Here is a 22,395-nt window from a genome sequence, read left to right on the forward strand (position 1 = left end):
TGAGAGATCCCACTTTAAGCCCTGACCACAATCATTATTTTACAAACCAAGCACTGCCCAAACCCGTATGATTAAGGTTTATCTCTTGTGCTTTAAAATTTAAGAATGCATAATGAAATAAACAGGTAACTTGGAGCTAAGCACCCCACCTGCATTAATACTGCCAAGAAAGTGGTTTACTTTTTAAAGCATGCCCCCTCCCACCACTGACATCTCAATTCCCAATCCGCCTCCAACCCTTTTTCCTCCTCTAGTCCTAACGCCCTCTCGCCCATCCACTGAGCAGACTCACTCCCGCCATTTGCTACATGTTTTAGTGGGGTGCACCGTTTTAAATGTCAGGATATTTGAGACCCAGGCCCCCAACTCTCCCTGACTGATAGACTGCCCTGGTCTCCACCTCCCTCGCCTTTTTTTTAGCTTGATTGTCTTTCTCTTGTCTTCTCTCAGCTCACCTGCTCTCCTCTAGCCCGCCTCTTTTTTCTAAGTAGCTTTCGTTCGCTTCTTTCTTTCTTTCTTTCTTTTCTTTCTTGCTTTTGTTCGTTCTTTTCCCCCCATTCCTCTCCCCCACTCTTCTCTTACTTCCTCTTCTTTTCTCTTTCTCCATCTCATTTTCTCACTTTCTTATTTTGTTTTGTTAGCCTGTCTCTTCCTCCTCTCTTTCTTAGGAACCGGTCTCTCTCTTCTCCTGCTTCAGCTGTTTATCCTCCTCTTTCTTATTAGCCTATCCCATCGCCTCTTCTTGCCCTCGCTTCTCTTCCACACGTTACTCTTTCTTCCTCTCATTTTCCCTCTTCTCTCTCATATCCTCTTTTTTCTTTGCTTCTTATCTTGTCTTTCTTGATATATTCATTTCTTCTCTGTCTTTTTCCACTCTTTTTAGTCTACCTTTCTTTCTCGCATGCCGTCTGCTCTCCTCATATCCCTTTTCCTCGCCTCTCTTCCGAACTCTCCTGTCTTTTCCCCCCTTCTCCTTCTCTTTCTCCCTCCTCTGCCTCTTTTCTTCTCTCTTGGTTTGCCTTTTCTACCTCCCCGCCTGCATTCGTTCGGCCCTTGCTGCAGCCCGCCGGACGCCACGCGCGCCCCCAGTGCCCGGTCCTACCAGACAAAGTAGAGCAGGATGAGCAGCTGCACGAGCCTGTAGATGGTCCCCAGATTCCTGTTCTTCACCACAATCATCTTCGGGGTTTCATAGTCCCAGAACTCCCAGAAACACTCCAGACAGCGGAAGCGCAAGGCTGACAACTGCGGGCCCATTGCTGATAGCCCTGGGTGACTCTCCTGAAGCGCCTCACTGCCCCACCACAGCTTCAGCAGCCGCTTCACGCCCTGCGTCTCCAGGCTGACCCGCCCCGGAGCTGAGCTGAGCATCATCTGCTCTCCGTCCCTCCGCGCCGCTGATGGGCTCATCACACCTTCCAGGACTGGCCTCACTTTCAAGGAGCTCCCAGCCTGCGCGGGGGAAAGCGGCAACTCACAGCTGGTGCTAGGGAGACTCCTTGAGGTTACTGGCGGAAGTACACCCAGGAGCCCATGAAAACATTCTGAGAAGAAAGAGATCTCTGAATTAACCAGGGTTGTGAAACAACATGTAACGTGTTGGGTGGGCTGGGCCTGCATCGAGGGCATACATTCTGAGACTGGCATAATGTGTAGAATAGCATGGGAATATCACTGTGCGAGAATTCTTCTCTTCTGCCTAAATGTACTTTTTTGTTTGTTTCGAGTATATAAATATGGCGGGACTGGGTTGACCCAAATTTTCAATAGCTACCTCCAGCTTTCACTTACTAAATACATAAACAAGTTCAAGTTCAAGTTCAAGTTCAAAAGACCTTTATTCGAATTTCATAAAATTCATAAAAGTACCACAATAAAAACAATACAAATACAAAAGAAATACAAGTTCACAAAAATTCATGAATTATTAAAATCTAATACATTTCTCATAAGACTGTTTTCAGGGGTTTTCAATCGTTTTACGTACATATGTTATATGTCTCAAAAAAGTGCTAGTGCGGTAAATTAATTCGTCTGTGTCCAGGGAAAGTAGCATTGAATAGGACTCCCCTAACGAGAGGGGTCTATGTTTCCTAAAATACGGGGTTAAAAACCAGTTAATATATTTTAAGTAAAATTTACAGAAAAATAGAAAGTGCAAATCATTCTGTTTACTAATACCATCACACGGGCATGGATTATGATCTGTTGTATGATGGTAGCCCAAGGGAAAGCCCAGCAAAAAATTTATTGAGCCCGCCCTCAGCCGAAACAACAGTGATCTCTCCCAGTTAGTCATGGGTAGGGTGAGGTATTGTGCAAGATTTCTCCTACATGGATCGTTCCTCAAGTAGGTCACAACAGTTGATTTGAGAATTTCCCTTTCCATTCGTTCTGAATTATAAAGTGCATACAGTGCATGTTTGACCTCAGTTTTGTCTTTAGGTTCAATCTTACTTGGATCGGAGAAAAGATCTTCCCTGTTCACGTTGCTCAGTGTTTTTAGAACTCCCGCGAGCCAGGGGATCAACATGCCGTGGTCGCATTTAAGGCAATCTTTTATGATGTTTTGCGTTAAGACGGCTGAGTTGTTCCTCCAGACCCTGATCCAGAAGAGAGCTGGTCTAGATCTAATAAAGTCGCCTACGTAGGGGAGGTTAAGTTCCTCATGGCAGATTAGTTCAGAGGATGAGATTGGGGCACCCAGTATTTTCCTACAAAATCGGCCTTCTTCTCGCTGGATGCTGGGGCTTTTTCTCAATCCCCAAACCTCAGCCCCGTATGTGACGACTGGTAGGCACTGTAGCTTAAAATTTTTTTAAATGGCTCTAGTGGCACCTATTTTCTTCGGTCGGGGCAAACTCAAAATAGAATTGTTGGCTTTCAAAAACTTGCCCATGGCGTGGGCTGTATGCCCACTCCATGAGCCGTTCGCAGCGAAAGCCAAACCAAGATACGGGAATATAGTTACAGATTCAAGTTTATCTGTCCCTATGTGTATAGTATTGAGTTTACGTTTCCCAGGACCACATGGCATAATAAAAGATTTTTTTAAATTGACACGCAGGTCTAAGCCCTCCATGTATTGAACAAACCCTTTGACAAGTAGGCGGAGGGCATTTGGTGTTCGTCCCATCAACACTGCAAAGTCAGCATATAATAAAACTGGCAGTGGTTGCCCCTGGATACTTGGCACGTCGCTGGTCACTTGTTTTAAGGCTTTTGCCAGGCCATTAATATAGATAATGAAGAGCAGGGGTGCTAAAACGCACCCCTGTCTTACCCCTCTACCGATATTAATGGGTCCAGATACTTCTCCACCCGCCCCAATCCTAACTTGTGCTTTGAGGTCAGTGTGAAGATATGCCAGAAAATTAACAAGAGTCCAGTCCATAGTTCAAAAGGATTGCCCACAATTTGGATCTGTTAACCAGATCAAAGGCGGATGAAAGATCCATGAACGCAAGGTAAATAGGGGACGATCGTGCAATGCTATACTTGTTGATAATCAGTTTCAGATTCAAGCATTGCTCGACCGTCCCCACCTTGCTTCTGAATCCCATCTGGCACGGGTCCAGTAGACCCGTATCTTCAGTCCACTCTACCACCCAATTGTAAATTATTCGCCCCAAATTTTTTTAGGTGTTATCCAATAGGGAATTCGGGCGATAGTTCACTGGGTCTGATCTCTCGCCCTTTTTAAAAATTGGAACTATAGTACTGGTGGCCCAAGTAGTGGGCATGGGTGCTTTAGGAAGGCTGTTAAAAACATTGAGCAGGATTGGTGCCCATAGATCCGGGCTATACTTAATTATATCTATGGGCAGACCGTCAGGGCCTGGGGCCTTGTTTCCAAGGCTCTCTTTAATGGCTATCTCCACCTCGTAGAGATCAATCTCTAGGCCGTGGAGCTGACCATGAAGAAAGCCAGATGATTCCTCAGGTGGGGCGGCGTATATTTTGGAGAAATGGGCCTCCCAAGAGTGGCTAGTTATATTGCAACTGATTGGGGTTAGTTGTTTGCCCATTTCACGCATTTTCCTCACGGCTGACCAAAAAGGGCCACTGTTTTTCAGGTTCGCGTTCCCAACCAGCGACTCCCATTTTTCTGTCAGTAATCCCGCCTTCCTCTCGGCTATTTTAAGTTTGTAGAGTTTCCTGGCTGCCTGTACCTCTAATAGGCACCTTGGTTTGGTGGTTAATGCCCTGCGCAATTCCCTGTTTGCTAATGAGCAGGCAGAGTCAAACCACCTGGGTTCTTTCTGCTCTTTTGGTAATGGAACGGACAGGGAGGTTTTTATTGCTAAACACAGTTTGCCAAAGTCATCAACTATCCTGTGACAGTTCCCATCTGTAGTTAGGCAAGAATTAAATAGCTTGGGATGTTCCCTATTTACACTGTCTAGTATTGCCCCGCTATCGACTCCCCTCCATTTCAGGCGCAAGCCATCACCTGTGGGTGTAATGTCTCTTGCCCCATTTAAGTTGGCGTAAACCTTGTTTGGACCTAATTTTAATGTTACAGTGAGAGGATAGTGGTCGCCAAACGAGGTTTCTACCACTGTAGATTTTATCACACAATCTAATAAATGGGGAGACATAAAAATGAAGTCAATTGTGGAGGAACAGTCCCGCCCTCTGAACGTAGGAGCGTAAGATGCACTTGGGGTATAGCTTGTGTGCATAGCGTTGCTGAGAGTGTGCTCAGTTAATATGTTAACTAGTTCAGTGCCCCTTCGTTCAGCTTGATCTGGGTAGTTTCTGTCCTCAGTCCTACCATTTTTAGGAAGTTTCGCATTAAAATCCCCCCCCAATTAGAATCCCTGTTTCCTCCCCGATTTCGGAGCTGTTTTTAAGGTTCCGTAAAGTCTTAGAGAGTGCTTCAAAATTTTTGTTGGGTACAGAATAAAAGTAATTGTTATAAAAATTAATTAGATAAATCTGGGTCTTTCGCTTGAACTCTAGAATCTGTATATTTGGGTTTCCTCTTGAAAGGTCTGTAATTGTGCCACGGCCAGTGTCCTGATACCAATAAACAAGCCTCCCACAGCATGTCCTGAGTCAGGCTTAGGTGCTGTTACGCTGAAACAATGGTAGCCCTCAATATGTAGATTCTCCACAGCCCATGTCTCCTGGAACATAATAATGTCTTTACCATCCAATAACTCAGCCCATTCTGGATTCGACAATCTTGACTCTAGCCCTGCCACATTCCAGCTAAGAATAGACAAGTCACAGTGGTTACTATGTCTAACTGATTTACTTCTGTCGTTCTTAGCTGTGCTCTGCGTGAGGTTAATTGATGTAAAAGATACAACCTCTTGTGTAGTTGCAGTTGTGGTGATATGATGTTGTGCTAGTGTTTCCTGAGTCAGAGTAATTGGTATTAAGGGTAAATGTTCCTCATTATCAACGCTTTCATCTTGGCATCCACTATTGCTTCCCCTTGTCCCTAGTCAGTCCTGATTAAGCATGAGCGCAAAATCCGCTCCGATCGCGGATTTTGCGGATTTTCGGCAAATCCGCGATCCGCGAACTCTCGCGGATTTGCCGAAAATCCGCAATCCGCGATCGGAGCGGATTTTGCGGTCAAAAGTTCAAGCGCGCCTAATTAACGATGGCGCCGGCAAGCTGCCAGCGCCCATCCTGCAATTGTTACTTAATTAGCTTCAACAGGAAGCTCTAACAGATAAGATACAGCAGGGGCTCGAGCGCCTGCTTTATTTTAGCAGTTGGAGCTTCCTGTTGAAGCTAATTAAGTAACTTTTGCAGGATGGCGCTGGCAGCTTGCCGGCGCCATCGTAAATTACTTCAACAGTGGTGTCTTCTTGAATAAATATGAAGGGCAGGGTTCATTCGGGCACGACGGTCCTGGCACAATTAAATAATAAATCTGCTGCTCTGATCGGTCTCTGACCTTTTATACACACAAGAGGCATGCTCGCATGGACGCCCTGTCCGTTTGGCCCCGCCCACACACTCGAGGTGTGCACCGTCTTCCCGCCATTTACCCACTATGATGGACATTTCACTCAAGGGACCCCTGCGCACTTCGGCGCGATTGCATAGTGACACACACTTGGTCGCTGGAACTAGTTGAAGCGCAAATGCAGTGACTCATTCAGCAGCCCAAAACAAAACGGGAGGCTGGGCATCTTTGACTTTCACGAGCGCAACCCCCGTGCTGTTCCTGTGACCAGGGGCTTCTGTCTCTTAATCTGCTGCTCTGATCGGTCTGTCACCTTTTAGACACACAAGAGGCATGTGCGCTCGCGTGGAAGCCCCGTCCGTTTGGCCCCGCCCACACGCTCGAGGAAGCCCCGCCCCCAAAATCCGCAAATCCGCTGAATCCGCGGATTTTGCGGATCCACGATCCGTGAATCCGCTGGATCCGCGAATCGTGGATCCGCAAAATCCGCCCATGCTTAGTCCTGATCTTCTAGGTTTGAGAGGGCATATTCAAACCGATTGTGGGTTGGGATGTTATATAAAGGCCTCAACTCATTCTGACCAAAATATAAGTTTGAGTCAGAACTGAAGTGTGGTCTCCCACTGTAATTATGCGTAGGCATGATAGGGAAATGTGGGTGTGGCATAGAATGTCCCATAAATTTTGCCTGGTGGCGCTTTGCTGGAGCGTTCAAGAAGTCAAAGTCTTGGTTCAGTTGGAAAGTTGGATATAAGTCCCTGATTCCAAGATTTTGCTCCTGATGCCGCGCGGCCGGGTTAATCATGGGATTAGGCGTTGGGGCCAGATGTCTATAAAAATAACCCAGGGGAAGCAAGGTCATATTGAATTCCCATGGTGAGGGTAGTGGCGCATTAGTAAGGGTTTTTTGAGCCCATTGAGGGGACCTAAAGTTTATATCGACGCAGTCTCCCTCTAACTTTTTTCTCAGTGGGCCCACCCACCCAACTCTTTGTGTTTGGATGATCTCCCTTGCTCCATCCATTGGGAAATTACAATTTGTGGATAACCAGTGGAGAGTCTTATTTTTGAGAGTTATATAATTTTCCTCTTGGTCGTTTTTTAATTTAGGCACATTGACCAGTATCAGCACATATGCCCCGCATTCAGGCGGAAGATTAATGCAGGTGGGGATATTCCTCGTGTTGATTGCCGTGTTATGTGCAGGTCGAGCTGTAGTGCGATTTAGGGGATCGATCTTGGATTGGTGGGTTGGGACCCTTTTGCTTTTATCAGCATTAGGATCCGTCCTTGCCACACTGGGTACCTTAGTTGTATTTAAATTGGGGGCATTTTTAACTAGAGGTTGGATTTTACTTGTGCTAGGTGCAGGCATAGTTGGAATTAATTTGTTATGACTATTTTTAGCCTTAGTGCCACCTAGTGTCCCAGCATTAGGTTTGTTTGTTGGGATCTGCCCTATATCCAAATTGGATACATGATCGTCCAACACTCTCAGCCTCTTATCCAAATTTAAGATTTGTTAATTAATTGGTCCTAAGAGGGTGGACAATAATGTCTCCATCCGCTCCCAAAATACTTCATTCCCTGATGCTGCGCTAGCTTCTATGGGTAGAGTTTTGATTCCCAGGAGGTCGTCTTCTCCCTTGTCCCTTATCTGTTCTGCGGGGGCAGAGATCCTCCGATTTCGCTTACGCCCACCCTTATTTCTAAGTATTTTTAATGGTAACTCAGTGTCTAGATGCTTCAATTTTCTCTAGGCTTTTTGGCCCCGGCTTCGCACAGGAATACTATCGCTTTTTTCACCCTCAGAGTTTGATATGTCAGGATCCACATGTGAATCATTACCATCTAAGTGTGGGTGGTCGTTTACCAATAGTGCACAGGAATCTTGACTGATATTCGTATCAGGCCTGAGTAAGGTGGGTGTTGATGATAACCTACTACCTAGGGTGAATTGTGCCAATGGGGCCGTGTCCACAATTATGCAGTTCTCATTAGAGTCAATACCTGGTAGGCCTGCATGGTGTGCAGTCTAAATATCGAGTTTTTATTTTCGACTGGACATAATATCGACTCCAGAATATCGAGATGGCATTAATGTCGAGGTAAGTAATATCGATGTATTTTTGATCGATTTTCATGTATGTTAAAAAATATCGATTGAAAAAATATCGAGTAAGTAATATCGATAGTAAAAAATATCGTTATTTCTAGTAGTTTAAAAATATCGAAAGTCAAAATATCGGTTTTAAGAATATCGAAAGTTGTGTTATCGACAGTCATGATTAAATATATGTTATTTTTTTATTTATTTATATTGAAAATAAATTTATAAAAAATTAATAAATATAAAAATTAATTCAAATAGTATAATAATTTCTAATATATAAAATGTAATTGGTAATTAATTTAATTTAATTGATTAATTGCTAATTATGCTAATTTAAATAATTTATGTCATGTAGCGGGTTGTGGGTTTATAGGGGAATAGGGTGGGAAGTAATTTAATTATAATTAATAAAATATGTAAATTTATGATTTGGTAGTAAGATTTAATTAATTGTTAATTAAGTAATATTTTTTAATTATATAAAAATTAATTTGTAAATAATTTAATTAAATTGATTAATTGGTAATTATGTTAATTTAAATAATTTATGTCATGTAGCGGGTTGTGGGTTTATAGGGGAATAGGGTGGGAAGTAATTTAATTATAATTCATTAAATATGTAAATTTATTAATTGTTAGTAATATTTAATTAATTGTTAATTAAAAAATATTTGTTGATTATTTAAAATTTCATTGGTAATTAATTTAATTTAATTGATTACTTGCTAATTATGTTAAATTAAATTTTTTATTTCCTGTAGCGGGTTGTGGGTTTATAGGGGAATAGAGTGGGAAGTAATTTAATAATAAAGAAGGAAATAATAATATTTATTAAAGGTATACAACGTTTACCACGCAACTTTTACAACGCACTACCATTACAACGAAACTTTTACAACGCAAATACCATTATAACGCATGTATTTACAATGAATGTTTTTACAACGCAGGTACTTTTACAACGCATACCATTACAACGTAAGTATTTGTAAGTATATAATTATATTTAAAATGTTATAGGTTAGGGTTTTTGGGTAAAGGGGTATTTTTAGGGTTCAGGGTCAGTTTTGGGTTTTTGGGTAAAGGGGTATTTTTAGGGTTCAGGGTAAGTTTTCAGTTTTTGGGTAAAGGGGTATTTTTAGGGTTCAGGGTCAGTTTTCAGTTTTTGGGTAAAGGGGTATTTTTAGGGTTCAGGGTCAGTTTTCAGTTTTTGGGTAATGGGGTATTTTTAGGGTTCAGGGTCAGTTTTCAGTTTTTGGGTAAAGGGGTATTTTTAGGGTTCAGGGTCAGTTTTCAGTTTTTGGGTAAAGGGGTATTTTTAGGGTTCAGGGTCAGTTTTCAGTTTTTGGGTAAAGGGGTATTTTTAGGGTTCAGGGTCAGTTTTCAGTTTTTGGGTAAAGGGGTATTTTCAGGGTTCAGGGTCAGTTTTCAGTTTTTGGGTAATGGGGTATTTTTAGGGTTCAGGGTCAGTTTTCAGTTTTTGGATAAAGGGGTATTTTTAGGGTTCAGGGTAAGTTTTCAGTTTTTGGGTAAAGGGGTATTTTTAGGGTTCAGGGTCAGTTTGGGGTTTTTGGGTACAGGGGTACAGGGTAAAAATTACGTTTATACTTGGTGGAGTTGGAATAGTAATTTGTATGGGTTCAGTGTCCAGCACCTTCCCTGATGTTATACTTGGTGGAGTGGGAATAGTAATTAGTATGGGTTCAGTGTCCAGCACCTTCCATGAGTTTACAATTGGTGAAGGTGGAATTGTAATTTGTATGGTTTTAATGTGTAGTATGGTTTTGTGAGTTTATAATTAGTGCAGTGGAAATAAGAAAACATTTTTAATACAAATAATTATTATTGGTAGGATACTATAATAAAGTTTTAAAATTACATAGAAATTTTTTGTATTAATTATAATTATTGTTATTGTAGTAGTTAAAAGATAAATAAATTTTTAAATTTATTAAAATTTAAAATGCATTTTTAAATAGAATATTTCATATGTAATTAATATTCATACAGAATAATAAAGAAGGAAACATACACAGGGTTAAATGGAATAAATGAAAAACAGTTTATTAACATATAAAAAATAAATTGTAAGTAGAGATGTATTTTTTATTTCTATTGAAAATTGTAAGTAAACAGTTTTTATTATCCAACAAAATATATGAAGTGCATATATATGTTTTTAACAAATAAATGATATTTAAATAATTATATGTTTATTCACATATATTGTAATTTAATTAGTTAAAGAAACAAATTGGTAATATGTACTTTTCATTTAATAACAATTATTTTATTCACATAGACATTGACATTGAATATATTGTCATAGATAAATATGTATATTTGTTTTATAACAGTAACATTTTTGTTTTTTACAAAGTAATCATATTTTTTTTTACAAATTAATATTATGAATATTTAACATATTTATAATATTAATTTTTACATAGATAAACACACAAATACATTTTTATATACATACATAATGTTTAAACTAATATGAGCTATTTTTATAAACAAATTATTTGTAACAAGGTTATATATTCACATTTGTTTAACATATAGATTATTTTCAAAATGTATATATAAATAATAAAATATTATTTAAAGTAACAGATAACAGTTGAATAATTATTTGAAAGTAATGAATATTTAAGAAATCATTTTCTACAATTTAAATAATTATTTACACTTAATATAATACTCAGTGTATTTTTTTAAAGTGTTGGAATATAGAAATTAAAGAGGTTTTTGCTGTATACAGGGACTACTTTTTAACTGCGTAATGTTATTTAGGCTTATTTGGTGCTTCAACAGATCGCGGTTGGATGCTGCTTCGCGTTAGAGAGGGTAAGTTTGTTTTTATTGTATTTTAGAAGTTAATGAAGTTAGTGTTAGTGTATGTGTGGTGTGTTTAAGTTTATGTACATAGGGTTATTAAGAGAAGATTGTGTTTTCGGTGTTAGGTAGAGTGTACGATATTTCATTTTTACCGCGTTTTAGTTGTAGGTTTGTGACGTGAGCTAATATGTTTAAATGTTACAAAGATAATATGTTTGGTGTATAAATATGTCTTTTTATATATGTATGGGTGTTTTTGTGTGGGTGGGTATGTATTTTATTTTTTCCAGGTTATCGTCGCGTTTTACTGTTTTTGAGGAGGTCCTTCTTTTTCGATCAGAGTTGTGTGACGAGTATTATATACTCTTATTTTTGCACACAAATATTTTGGTTTTCACGTTTTCCAGGAGCGTTTTTTAAAAAAAATTACTATTTTCGGGTTTTCAATGGTATATCGTGTGTATTACATTGGAGAGGAGTCGCTATGGATTTGCTTGTATTTTTGCATTTTTTTTTGGGCTTCCATGGATTGTATGGGTTTTTGCTATGGTGTCGTATGGATTGCTTGGAATTGGATTACGTTTGAAGGTGCAACAGAAAGGTCGGTATTTACAAAACTTTTTATGGGTGGGGAAACTGTTTTAATTTTTGCTTTAGTTACGTTGTATGTAACATTTTGTAAATACATTATCTAAATACAGTTTATATATGTTAATATTATGTATTTGATAATTTAATTGCAAATTGTTACATGTAAAAATTAAGGAATTTAAAAAAAAAATGCTTAATGTAACGTGTATAGTTATGTTATGTTTTAAAGAATAGTTTTTGCAATCATTGATAGATAGTCTAGTCCTTTGCTAGTTGGATAGAGGGTAACTTGACTTTGGAGTGTGTTATACATTTTTTTCCTTTCTTTGGTGAGTTTAGGTCCGATCAAAGTTACTGATTGCTCCATTCGGAGCTCCTGGTAACTCTGTTCTTTTTGTAAGGATTGTATTAATTTGTGAAGGGTAGGTGTTCCTCGGCCTGTAGTTGCTTGGAAGGCATTGTGCCATCCTTCAACTGCATTGTTTGTTTTTGCTTCCTTATTTAGTGTGCTAAGTTAGACATTCCACCAAGCTATTTGGTATTTGGGTTGTCTTCTATGGCCTGATCTGTGTAGCCTTCCTACCCATGTGTCTTCGAAGTAGTCAAGCATAGGGCTTAGTCTTTCTTCGTTTCTTTTATAGTAGAGGCTGTCTATTAACAAGTTATAGTGCTCAGTTACATCTGTCAGTGGAACATAGGCTAGGGCGATGAGTTTTTTTATTTGATAAGCAAAAGTGCTATCAGTGGCGTATTGGATACTCAAGGTAGATTGTTGTAGATGTCGCCAGATACATTGGTTAAAATGGTAATAGCAACCTTGTATTGCTGTGTGTGGGTATGTTTTAAGGATGCTGTTTATCATTGCTTTTTCAAAGTCAATGATAATTTTTTGTGGAAAATAGTTGTTAGTATGTTGCTTGACTTCAGTTAGTATTTCTTGATAGGTAGCTTGCTGTTTGTTTGGTAGAAGGGCATAAAGGAATGGAATATTAGCATTTTGGAAATGACCATGGATAGTGTATAATTGATAAAAAAGGTTTGGGGCATACAGAAAAAGTACCGTCCATCATCCAAGTTTGGCATTGGGTAAGTTTAGTCATGTTGTTTGCTGTGGCAAACAGAATAATTCTTTTATCTTTACATTTGTTGTCATAGAGTATAAAATCATCTTTATTGTGAATTACAGAGAGTTCAGGGGGAATTTGCACTTCTTCAAAAGTTTTTGGTGTGGGAGGAGTAGTGCATGTTGCTCTTTTTTGTCTAGCTATAGTTTTTTTTAGGGATTCGATAGATGGTAATTAGCTAGAAGCATGTTGGGGAAGTACACTTAAATGGTGTTTCAGAATAGCAGTTGTTGGTTGATCAGTACTAGTACTAGCTTCTTTAAGGGAATCTAGCATTTGTCTAATCTCTATTTCTGTTAGATTGGGTGGGTGATTATGTTCCTTAGTATAAGTAACAGTAGTTTCCTGAGTTATAGCTCTACCATAACATTTGTTGGCATAATATTTCGTACACTTCCAAAAAACTTTCAAATCTTTTTGTTTCTCTTGAGTGTAGACATATCCCATGTAACAAAGAAGCATTTTCCCTTTTTGTGAATAAATTAATTTAGCTCCTTCAGTCATGCTTGTATTGTAGTGCTAGGAGGTAATTAAAAGAGAATGTCATTACATTTTTTGATAAAATAATGTTGTATTCTAAATTCTAATAATACAGTTTAACACATTTCTGATTTACCTGTAAATCTTTTTATGATTTCAAGTAGTTCTTTTCAGGTGTTGATGTTCTTCAAACTGTTATTTTCTGTGTATATATTTTTGTACCTGTGGAAGTTGAGAAAATGTGTACAAATATTTTATAACTATTTATGATATTTTGGTAGAGGTTTTTAGCTAGTTTCTATTTAGTTACCTATCTATTAAATGTCGAAGTTACATTTAAATTATATACTTACTTATTTATATTTAACTTTTGATGTCCAGGTGTTGTCTAGGTCTTCTGTATTTTCTTTTTGTCTGTAGGATAAATAGTAAAAAAAAACCATATATTTTAGGTATTTGGCTTTTAAACATAGGTGTGAGGTTTGAGAGTTACATTTTCGATGGAAAATAATGTAGTAGTACTTACTTTATATAGGTGTAGCTGTCTTTATGTTGAAGTCAATACGTTTTCTTTCAGAAATCCTGCAGAGTTTCGTCTTCCTTTAGTTAGGAGATTTAGGCTGCATTTTTAGTTTGCTGTAATCTTGTTTATATAGTATTAGTCTAATAGTTTCTGAAGTAGGATTGGTTGTTTAAATTGATAGTCTGTTTTAATTCATGGATTTGAATTTTTTAACCTGTTATGCTAATTGCTTTCCTTATATGGGTGACGCCAATTAACGTTTATTTAATGTGTAAGGCCTTATTTTGTATAGGTAATGTTATCTTTATATTTTTAAAGTGGAGGAATATATATAATTTGCAGTAAGAAATGTTTAGTTGTTCGAAACATTGTTTATGTATTATAAAATGTATGTTTGTATTTATTTTGTGTTATAAATGTTAGGAAAATATATAGTATGTTTTATAGCTTTTTAGAAACAATTAGTGAATAAATATGAATAGTATGACTAAATTTTAAGATAATACAGTGATTTATTCAAGGATGTAGTAATTTCGATATTTTTAAAAAACGATAAATTTGCTATCTATATTTTTGTATTCGATATTTTGTCAGTTTTTCATTTAAAGATGTGATAATCGATGTTTTAGAAATCGATAATGTTGTTAGTCGATATTGTTGTAGTCGTTGTTTTTTTTAGTCGATAATGTGGTTTCGATATTTTTGTGTTTTGTTGTTTAAGTGTAGGCAATCGATAATTTTGTAGTCGATAATTTTTCATCGATATTTTGTACAGTCGATATTCGGTCTGTCGAGGTTATGTCAGTGATCCGGCCTGCATAAGAAGCAGCAAGTAAGGAGTCCACTGAGTTATCTTGATTTAGAAGATGCAGAGGCAGGCTTGATGGGAGCGAAAAACGCCTTTCAGTATTCTGAATGACAGTAGCAACAACATCAATTGTCTTTTGGAGCATTTTATCAATGGCGGTCAGTGTTGGCCGCGGAGTAGTAGTAGTTGGCTGGGCCAATTTGTGCACAGCTTTTGGCCTGGGTACTGCCGGTGTCTTTTTCCCCTATGATTCTAAGCTGTTATTTAATCACTAAAATAACGGTATCACTAACCTGATGTAAGTCACAGGAATGGTGGGGAGGGCTGCCAAGGGGGATGGCCCAGCCCAGCCTCTTCTGGCCTCGGAGGTCCGAAGAGGGGCCGCCCTTTGCCCGGGCTTAGCCCGGCGCTGCCCGCGCGCTCCCGCGACGCGGGGAGTTGCGCTGGTATTTGAGCGCCTCCTGGCGCGATAGTATGGTGCGCGGTTTCCGGCCGCAAAGGGTGCTGGGATTTGAAGTCCCCTAGTCCCGCTCTCCACACAGCGGCCGCACTTGGGGTGGTAGAGAGCGCGGCGGCGGGAGGCAGGCTGGCGCAGCGACCCCAGAGACCCAAAAAGGACAATCCGGGCTCCAAAGGTAACAGCACGGCAGCTCCCGAATGTCGCTGTCAAGTTCCCCCGCTCTGCCGGGAGTTGCGCTGGTATTTGAGCGCCTCCTGGCGCGATAATATGGTGCGCGGCTTCCGGCCACAAAGGGTGCTGGGATTTGAAGTCCCCTAGTCCCGCTCTCCCCACAGCGGCCGCACTCGGGGTGGTAGAGAGCGCGGCGGTGGGAGGTAGGCTGGCGCAGCGACCCCAGAGACCCAAAAAGGACAATCCGGGCTCCAAAGGTAACAGCACGGCAGCTCCCGAATGTCGCTGTCAAGTTCCCCCGCTCTGCCGGAAGTTGTGCTGGTATTTGAGCGCCTCCTGGGGAGATAGCATGGTGCGCAGCTTCCGGCCGCAAAGGGTGCTGGGATTTGAAGTCCCCTAGTCCCGCTCTCCACACAGCGGCCGCACTTGGGGTGGTAGAGAGCGCGGCGGCGGGAGGCAGGCTGGCGCAGCGACCCCAGAGACCCAAAAAGGACAATCCGGGCTCCAAAGGTAACAGCACGACAGCTCCCGAATGTCGCTGTCAAGTTCCCCCGCTCTGCCGGGAGTTGCGCTGGTATTTGAGTGCCTCCTGGCGCAATAGTATGGTGCGCAGCTTCCGGCCACAAATGGTGCTGGGATTTGAAGTCCCCTAGTCCCGCTCTCCACACAGCGGCCGCACTCGGGGTGGTAGAGAGCGCGGCGGTGGGAGGCAGGCTGGCGCAGCGACCCAAGAGACCCAAAAAGGACAATCCGGGCTCCAAAGGTAACAGCACGGCAGCTCCCGAATGTCGCTGTCAAGTTTCCCCGCTCTGCCGGGAGTTGCGCTGGTATTTGAGCGCCTCCTGGTGCGATAGTATGGTGCGTGGCTTCCGGCCGCAAAGGGTGCTGGGATTTGAAGTCCCCTAGTCCCGCTCTCCACACAGCGGCCGCACTCGGGGTGGTAGAGAGCGCGGCGGCGGGAGGCAAGCTGGCGCAGCGACCCCAGAGACCCAAAAAGGACATTCCGGGCTCCAAAGGTAACAGCACGGCAGCTCCCGAATGTCGCTGTCAAGTTCCCCCGCTCTGCCGGAAGTTGTGCTGGTATTTGAGCGCCTCCTGGGGCGATAGTATGGTGCGCAGCTTCCGGCCGCAAAGGGTGCTGTGATTTGAAGTCCCCTAGTCCCGCTCTCCACACAGCGGCCGCACTCGGGGTGGTAGAGAGCGCGGCGGCGGGAGGCAGGCTGGCGCAGCGACCCCAGAGACCCAAAAAGGACCATCCGGGCTCCAAAGGTAACAGCACGGCAGCTCCCGAATGTCGCTGTCAAGTTCCCCCGCTCTGCTGGGAGTTGCGCTGGTATTTGAGCGCCTCCTGGGGCGATAGTATGGTGCACAGCTTCCGGCCGCAAAGGGTGCTGGAATTTGAAGTCCCCTAGTCCCGCTCTCCACACAGCGGCCGCACTCGGGGTGATAGAGAGCGTGGCGGCGGGAGGCAGGCTGGCGCAGCGACCCCAGAGACCCAAAAAGGACAATCCGGGCTCCAAAGGTAACAGCACGGCAGCTCCCGAATGTCGCTGTCAAGTTCCCCCGCTCTGCCGTGAGTTGCGCTGGTATTTGAGCGCCTCCTGGCGCGATAGTATGGTGTGCGGCTTCCGGCCGCAAAGGGTGCTGGGATTTGAAGTCCCCTAGTCCCGCTCTCCACACAGCGGCCGCACTCGGGGTGGTAGAGAGCGCGGCGGCGGGATGCAGGCTGGCGCAGCGACCCCAGAGACCCAAAAAGGACAATCCGGGCTCCAAAGGTAACAGCACGGCAGCTCCCGAATGTCGCTGTCAAGTTCCATAAACAAAATAGGTGCAGGAGCCCAAAGTGTTTTTTAGGAGCCCGCCATCAGTGTTGCCAAATGCCAGGGTTTTTGAATACCAAATCTGCTTGGTCTTGATTTCACCTCATTTCTCTTTCTTTCACCACTTTACACTTCCTGTCTCTTTATCTCACTTTTGCATGGTCTTATTCATCCTGTTTCTGTTTTCCTAACCTTTCCTTTCTCCTTCTTTGTCCCTTTCCTCATTTTCTTTCTTTTACTCTTGGCCAAAGTATGATGATAAGAAATACATCCGAATCAACAAAAAGAGATGCTGGTAAACAACACCTGCAACCACTGGGACAAATTAAGCACTTACGTTATGAAGAGACGTTAATGGTGTGGTTCATTATGCTATAATTGTGTTGAGTGAGTGACTTCTGAGATCAGGGACTGACGCTATATTTGTTCGTCCAGGCCCGAGGTGCAGCAGTAAGAGTTTGGTGTAGGGGAATTCTAGAGTCTAACCCAGCATATCGCCACATGCTTTAATTGCATACTAGGCTCATTTAAACCCCTGTCAGTCTATGTCCCCATCAGCCTAATCATAATCTCACTCGACCTTCCAAACTAAATCCTACTGAGCTGTCTCTACCATACTCACTGACCTAACCTATATAAGCATGACCTAACATAAATTATACTGTATTCTGTAACAACACTACTATCACTCAGAGTGTACTAAGACAACCAAATAATAGAATGATATACACAATCTAGAATGCCTTCCATTCCTTTTAATCACAGAGACACAACTAGGCATGCAAATCTATATATGACCAAGACATCTGTATCAATAACTATAATTAACAACCAATCTTCCACTAGGCTAGAAACTGCATGCAACTAATCAGTATAACAACTCTAATAATGTTGCATAATACACTGTCATGCGTGGCAGGGTGTTTTTGCATGCAAATGATGCATATTACCTGCACGCTAGGCCTGGTTGCATGTGCACTTGATTCAGTTTTTTTTAGAGGTGTGTGTAGGCATAAAGCCGAAACGTTCCACTTCTCTGGTGTACTGAGCATAATTGTGCCGGTTGGGGAACATGAATTTGCAGAGATTCATCTTAGAAGGAAGAGGTATAGAACCATTATCTTCTGCCTGCCTCCGCAAAGGGGCATTATTTGCTCATTTATGTAGCAAAGTAGGTGCTGAGCATGAGTGACACTTCCTCGCTCCATAAGACATAACTAGCAATCAAGGTATGTAAGGTACAGGTGCGGGGGGGGCAGAAACTGACCAACCGGATGCTGAGGGGAGAAGCTGAAGGGCTGAACACCAGAAGACAGCATAAAGTCCGTGGGGAGACTATGGGCCCGATTCACAGAACTAATTTAAGACAAAATCCTAAACTTACTACCATTTTGGTATTCACAGAAGGCACTTACTCATTTTGGTATTCACAGAAGGCTCTTACTCATTTCGGTATTCACAGAAGTTAGAAGTCCTAACTTTAGGACTCCTAAATGCCTTCTGTGAATACAAAAAGTGTTAAAATTAGGATTTTTCTCAGTTTAGTAGTAGTAAAGTTAGGACTTCTAACTTCAGGACTCCTAAACTGAGAAAAATCCTAATTTTAAGACTTTCGGTATTTACAGATGGCATTTAGGAGCCCTAAAGTTAGGAGTCCTAACTTTACTGCTCCTAAACTAAAAACAATCCTAATTTTAAGACTTTCGGTATTCACAGAAGGCATTTAGGAGTCCTAAAGTTAGGAGTTCTAACTTTACTACTCCTAAACTGAAAAAAACTACTTAATTTTAAGACTTTCGGTATTCACAGAAGGCATTTAGGACTCCTAACTTCTGTGAACACCGAAATGGTAAGTGCCTTCTGTGAATACCAAAATGAGTAAGTGCCTTCTGTGAAGACCAAAATGGTAGTAAGTTTAGGATTTTGTCTTAAGTTAGTCCTGTGAATAGGGCTCTATGAACGGTTTGAAATAAGGAATGCTTTGTTGACTAATACAGCTTTTCAGATTGAATGGCTGAAACTTAAGTCAATACATCGGGTAGAGTATTGACAAACAGGAGAAGGACGTATTATGAAATATGATTGTGGCTTTCTTAATCTTCACCCTAATTTGCATATTACCTGCTATTTCTTAAAATAATAATAGTGATCATATTGGTACTCTGATTATGTAGACAAATATTGCTCGATAAATGATAATAAATGACCATATAATTGTGAAGTACCATTTGAGGGGTGTGCTTTCTGTTTGGGGTACTAGGGCACGACTCCATGTCATCATCCCTTGCAAACAAAAAATTCCCTGGCAGGTTTTCTGACTCCTAGCACTGCTTATGTAACCGAGCATTATTCACTCCAGAGGGACCTGCCAGTTTTCTCTGAAAAGGGTATATTTCATTTTGCGGCTAAGGGGATCGGCCAAATGTGACCCCAATAATATTGGGAGATGGAGATAATATGACTAACAGGAACACATACACATAGCACCACAAGCTTAGTCTAGGCTGCACAGAGTAGCAGCTGCAAAGTGATTCAACGCATTGACAGGCATAGCAAGCACTATGTAAATACTACATTATGAAAGGATTGCTTACAAGATGTGCTCTTTAACGCCATATTGAGGTTGTCTCCTCTCAAGTGATACAATACTAGAGGGCACTGTGACTCCATTTGCACAGATAGTCACTAAATGGTTTTCATTGTCAACACTCCAATTTCCAGTCCTTGAGTTTCCCTTTTCAAAGCCATTGTTATTTGATTTTTTAGCACAATTGGTTCACATGATGTGACCCAAGACGAGAATGTCCAGATTGCATCAGATTGTTAACCAAAATCCCAAAACTCGAAAATGGTTTATCCTATAACATGACACCTTTAGACAAAACTAACAAGACAAGCCACTTCTATAGCAATTAACCCAGTAATGTAGGACGATGTACTTCAGTAGCACATAATACACCACAAACCGTGAAACTATTCGCTGTTGTTCCCCTCCCTGACACTGCACGTTGAAAATTCTCCTCACTAACTACCCTGACACCTCGCACCCAGGTACTGACTACATTGACAGCTCAGCACTATCAGTCTGACACTGACTTTCTGGCACTACAGGCTGCTGATGCTACATGTCAACACTGCAAACCCTGACACCTCACACCCAGACACTGTTCATCCTGACAGCCCAGGCACTGCCCACAGTGACCCTCCCCACATTTGGTATGTAGTAATTGTAAGATTGTGTGGGAGCACTTAGCCTACACGTTCCCGTCTGCTGAAACGCCATTGATTGATGCAACATCTTAGTGGCATCTATGAGTGGCCTGGTGTTATTGGACCTGAAATTACCAGATCTGTTCCTGGTGAAACTGCAGGAGAAAAGTGACAAGGGCTGAGGGTGCAGCCAGGTTCCCGCGTGCCCCCTCCTGCACAACAGGGAGAGCAGTCACGCATCTCCAACAAGGACGCATCCTCGCCTCAGCCCAGATGTCCTACTGCCTCTGCCCAAAACGTGCAACCCACACTTTCCCTGACTGATGAGATTCACCACCAGTTTATACCAAATTATACAAACCAGTGAAACAGACCCTGGAATTGCAGAAAACTTGCAGTTTTCACCTGATATTTCTGGGTCTGCATAGTTCTTTCCCATTCCAGGGGATAAAACCTGTACCGTCGCGATTTAGGTGCAGGGATATTGTTCAGAATAGGAGATTCTGGGACTCAAATGTTCCTGCACTTAAATAGTGAGCCTAGTAGTCACTGGGCTATTGGCCATTGCTCAGTGGGGGATGGGTGGGGGGGAAGAAAATGGCATGTCCAGTCCATAACTTTTCTGCCTCCTAAAAATCACACACCTCCTGATTATTTTTACATACAGTTGAAACGTTAACTACCTCCACAGTTGCCTCACTCTGCTAGGAGTCTGTCCACTAAAATAAACTTCTGGTGTCTGCTTCAGTAGTCTGAGAATGGTGTTCAGAGAGCATGGGGCTTTGCCAGCACCCTGGGGGTGCTCTCAATTACAGACCCTGACTAAGAGCCCTCCAGCCTGGGGTAGGACAGAACCCTGGGATTATTCAGAAGAGAAATAGGTTGGTGGACATTAGGCCAACATTGAGCACCTCCTATCACCTGAGCCCACATCATGTAAATTCCTTTGGCTTGGATCAAGGTGGCAACCTGAGGCAACAGATGCCAGAAGTGAAGAGTGAGCTGGTTACCAGTTGCAGCTATTGATCCTGTGGATGGGTCAGGACACATTGGGAGTCCTCGGTTATCATCTCTGGTGAGTGCTTTCCCATCAAATCCCCGCAGTGGGCTGTTCAAGCACCCACATGCCCTCAGTGGAGCTCTGTAGCCCAGTCGCATAGTTTCTGGTGGATACTTCTAATTGTAGATTACTCACCTACAGACTATTACAGAGGCACCATACTGGATCCGGAAACTTTCTATAGCAGTGCTCCTGCGTGCACTAAGGGGAGCAATGAGGCTCCGAATAGGCTTCGTTCCACCCCAAAAGTGATAGCTATAAGCGCCATCCCTGCACACTAATCAGTTCCTTTCTTTCGGCACCTTGAACTGCAGATCCAGAGCTCCGCTCCTACTTTTGGCCCACTTTCAATGACAGCGAAATCCAGTTTGCCAGGGAGCAATGTCCCCTTCTAATACTACAGGCTTCAAACCATGGCATAACTGCAGAAAGCAGATGTAGGTCATGGACCCGCACAAGGGATATCTTTGGTGTTTGGGCTCAGGGTATGATTCCAATTCGGGTGATGAGTGCGTCCTATGCCCCCAAAGGCGATCCATGACAAAGAAACAAAGCTCTACACCGCCAAACACAGAAAGAAGTCACAGGCCTCACATAAAGTTATTTTCATTCAAAGTTGAAGGCACAAACCCACTCCAGAGGCCGCTCCCATGATAAGTCTTCTTTGTACTCAAAGTCAACGTTGATGGGGAAACATAGGAAAGCAAAGTGGGACTAAACCCCATGCCACCACTCTCTGTCAAAAGAGTTGTAGAGTTGTGAAGGCATAAAGGTGACCATCCATTTTACTCCTGATCTCCGACCGAGGAGGTTATCTTGTAGTTGATCCCAATGTGCCCGCGTTCCCCCGGCCAATGGCAATGGTGTAGCAGGTTGAGGCCTTTGACATAGTCATGCGGTATATCTTTGGGATTCTTCTGGCTCCCTTAGGAGAGCCTCTGGGCCTCAAGGATCCACAGGGGTCCTCAGTAGGATTATCTCCTGCAGAGCAACCCTTGGTGCCTTTTGAACGCCTTGAACCTGTTACGGTTCTGTATTGACCCCCGTGAAGGCTTCCTCCCAGTCTCCTATACCTTTGTTTGTCCCTACTACATCAACACTGCTGGAATCCGTAGTGACTCAGATGTCTTACTCAAACTGGCGTCAGCTCAACCCCGACTGAGGTCATGCTCCGAATCTGCTACAGCACTCCTGGTCCACATACAACCTGAATCTGATCCTATTATTCCACTATCACAGAGGCACCCTGAGCGGTTCCATTTTCT

General features: G+C 42.2%; 1 protein-coding gene across 1 annotated transcript in view; it reads right to left on the minus strand.

Moving 5' to 3' along the window:
- P2RX2 (purinergic receptor P2X 2) overlaps nt 1–1,374 on the minus strand; it is a 185,821-nt gene extending 184,447 nt beyond the window's left edge. Inside the window, exon 1 of the mRNA XM_078666011.1 lies at nt 1,103–1,374. Coding sequence (XP_078522137.1) covers nt 1,103–1,374 — 272 coding nt within the window. The remainder of the gene's footprint in view (nt 1–1,102) is intronic.
- Nucleotides 1,375–22,395: the final 21,021 nt, after the last annotated feature.

This window comes from Lissotriton helveticus, chromosome 11 (assembly GCF_964261635.1).
Source record: "Lissotriton helveticus chromosome 11, aLisHel1.1, whole genome shotgun sequence".
Lineage (NCBI taxonomy): Eukaryota > Metazoa > Chordata > Amphibia > Caudata > Salamandridae > Lissotriton > Lissotriton helveticus.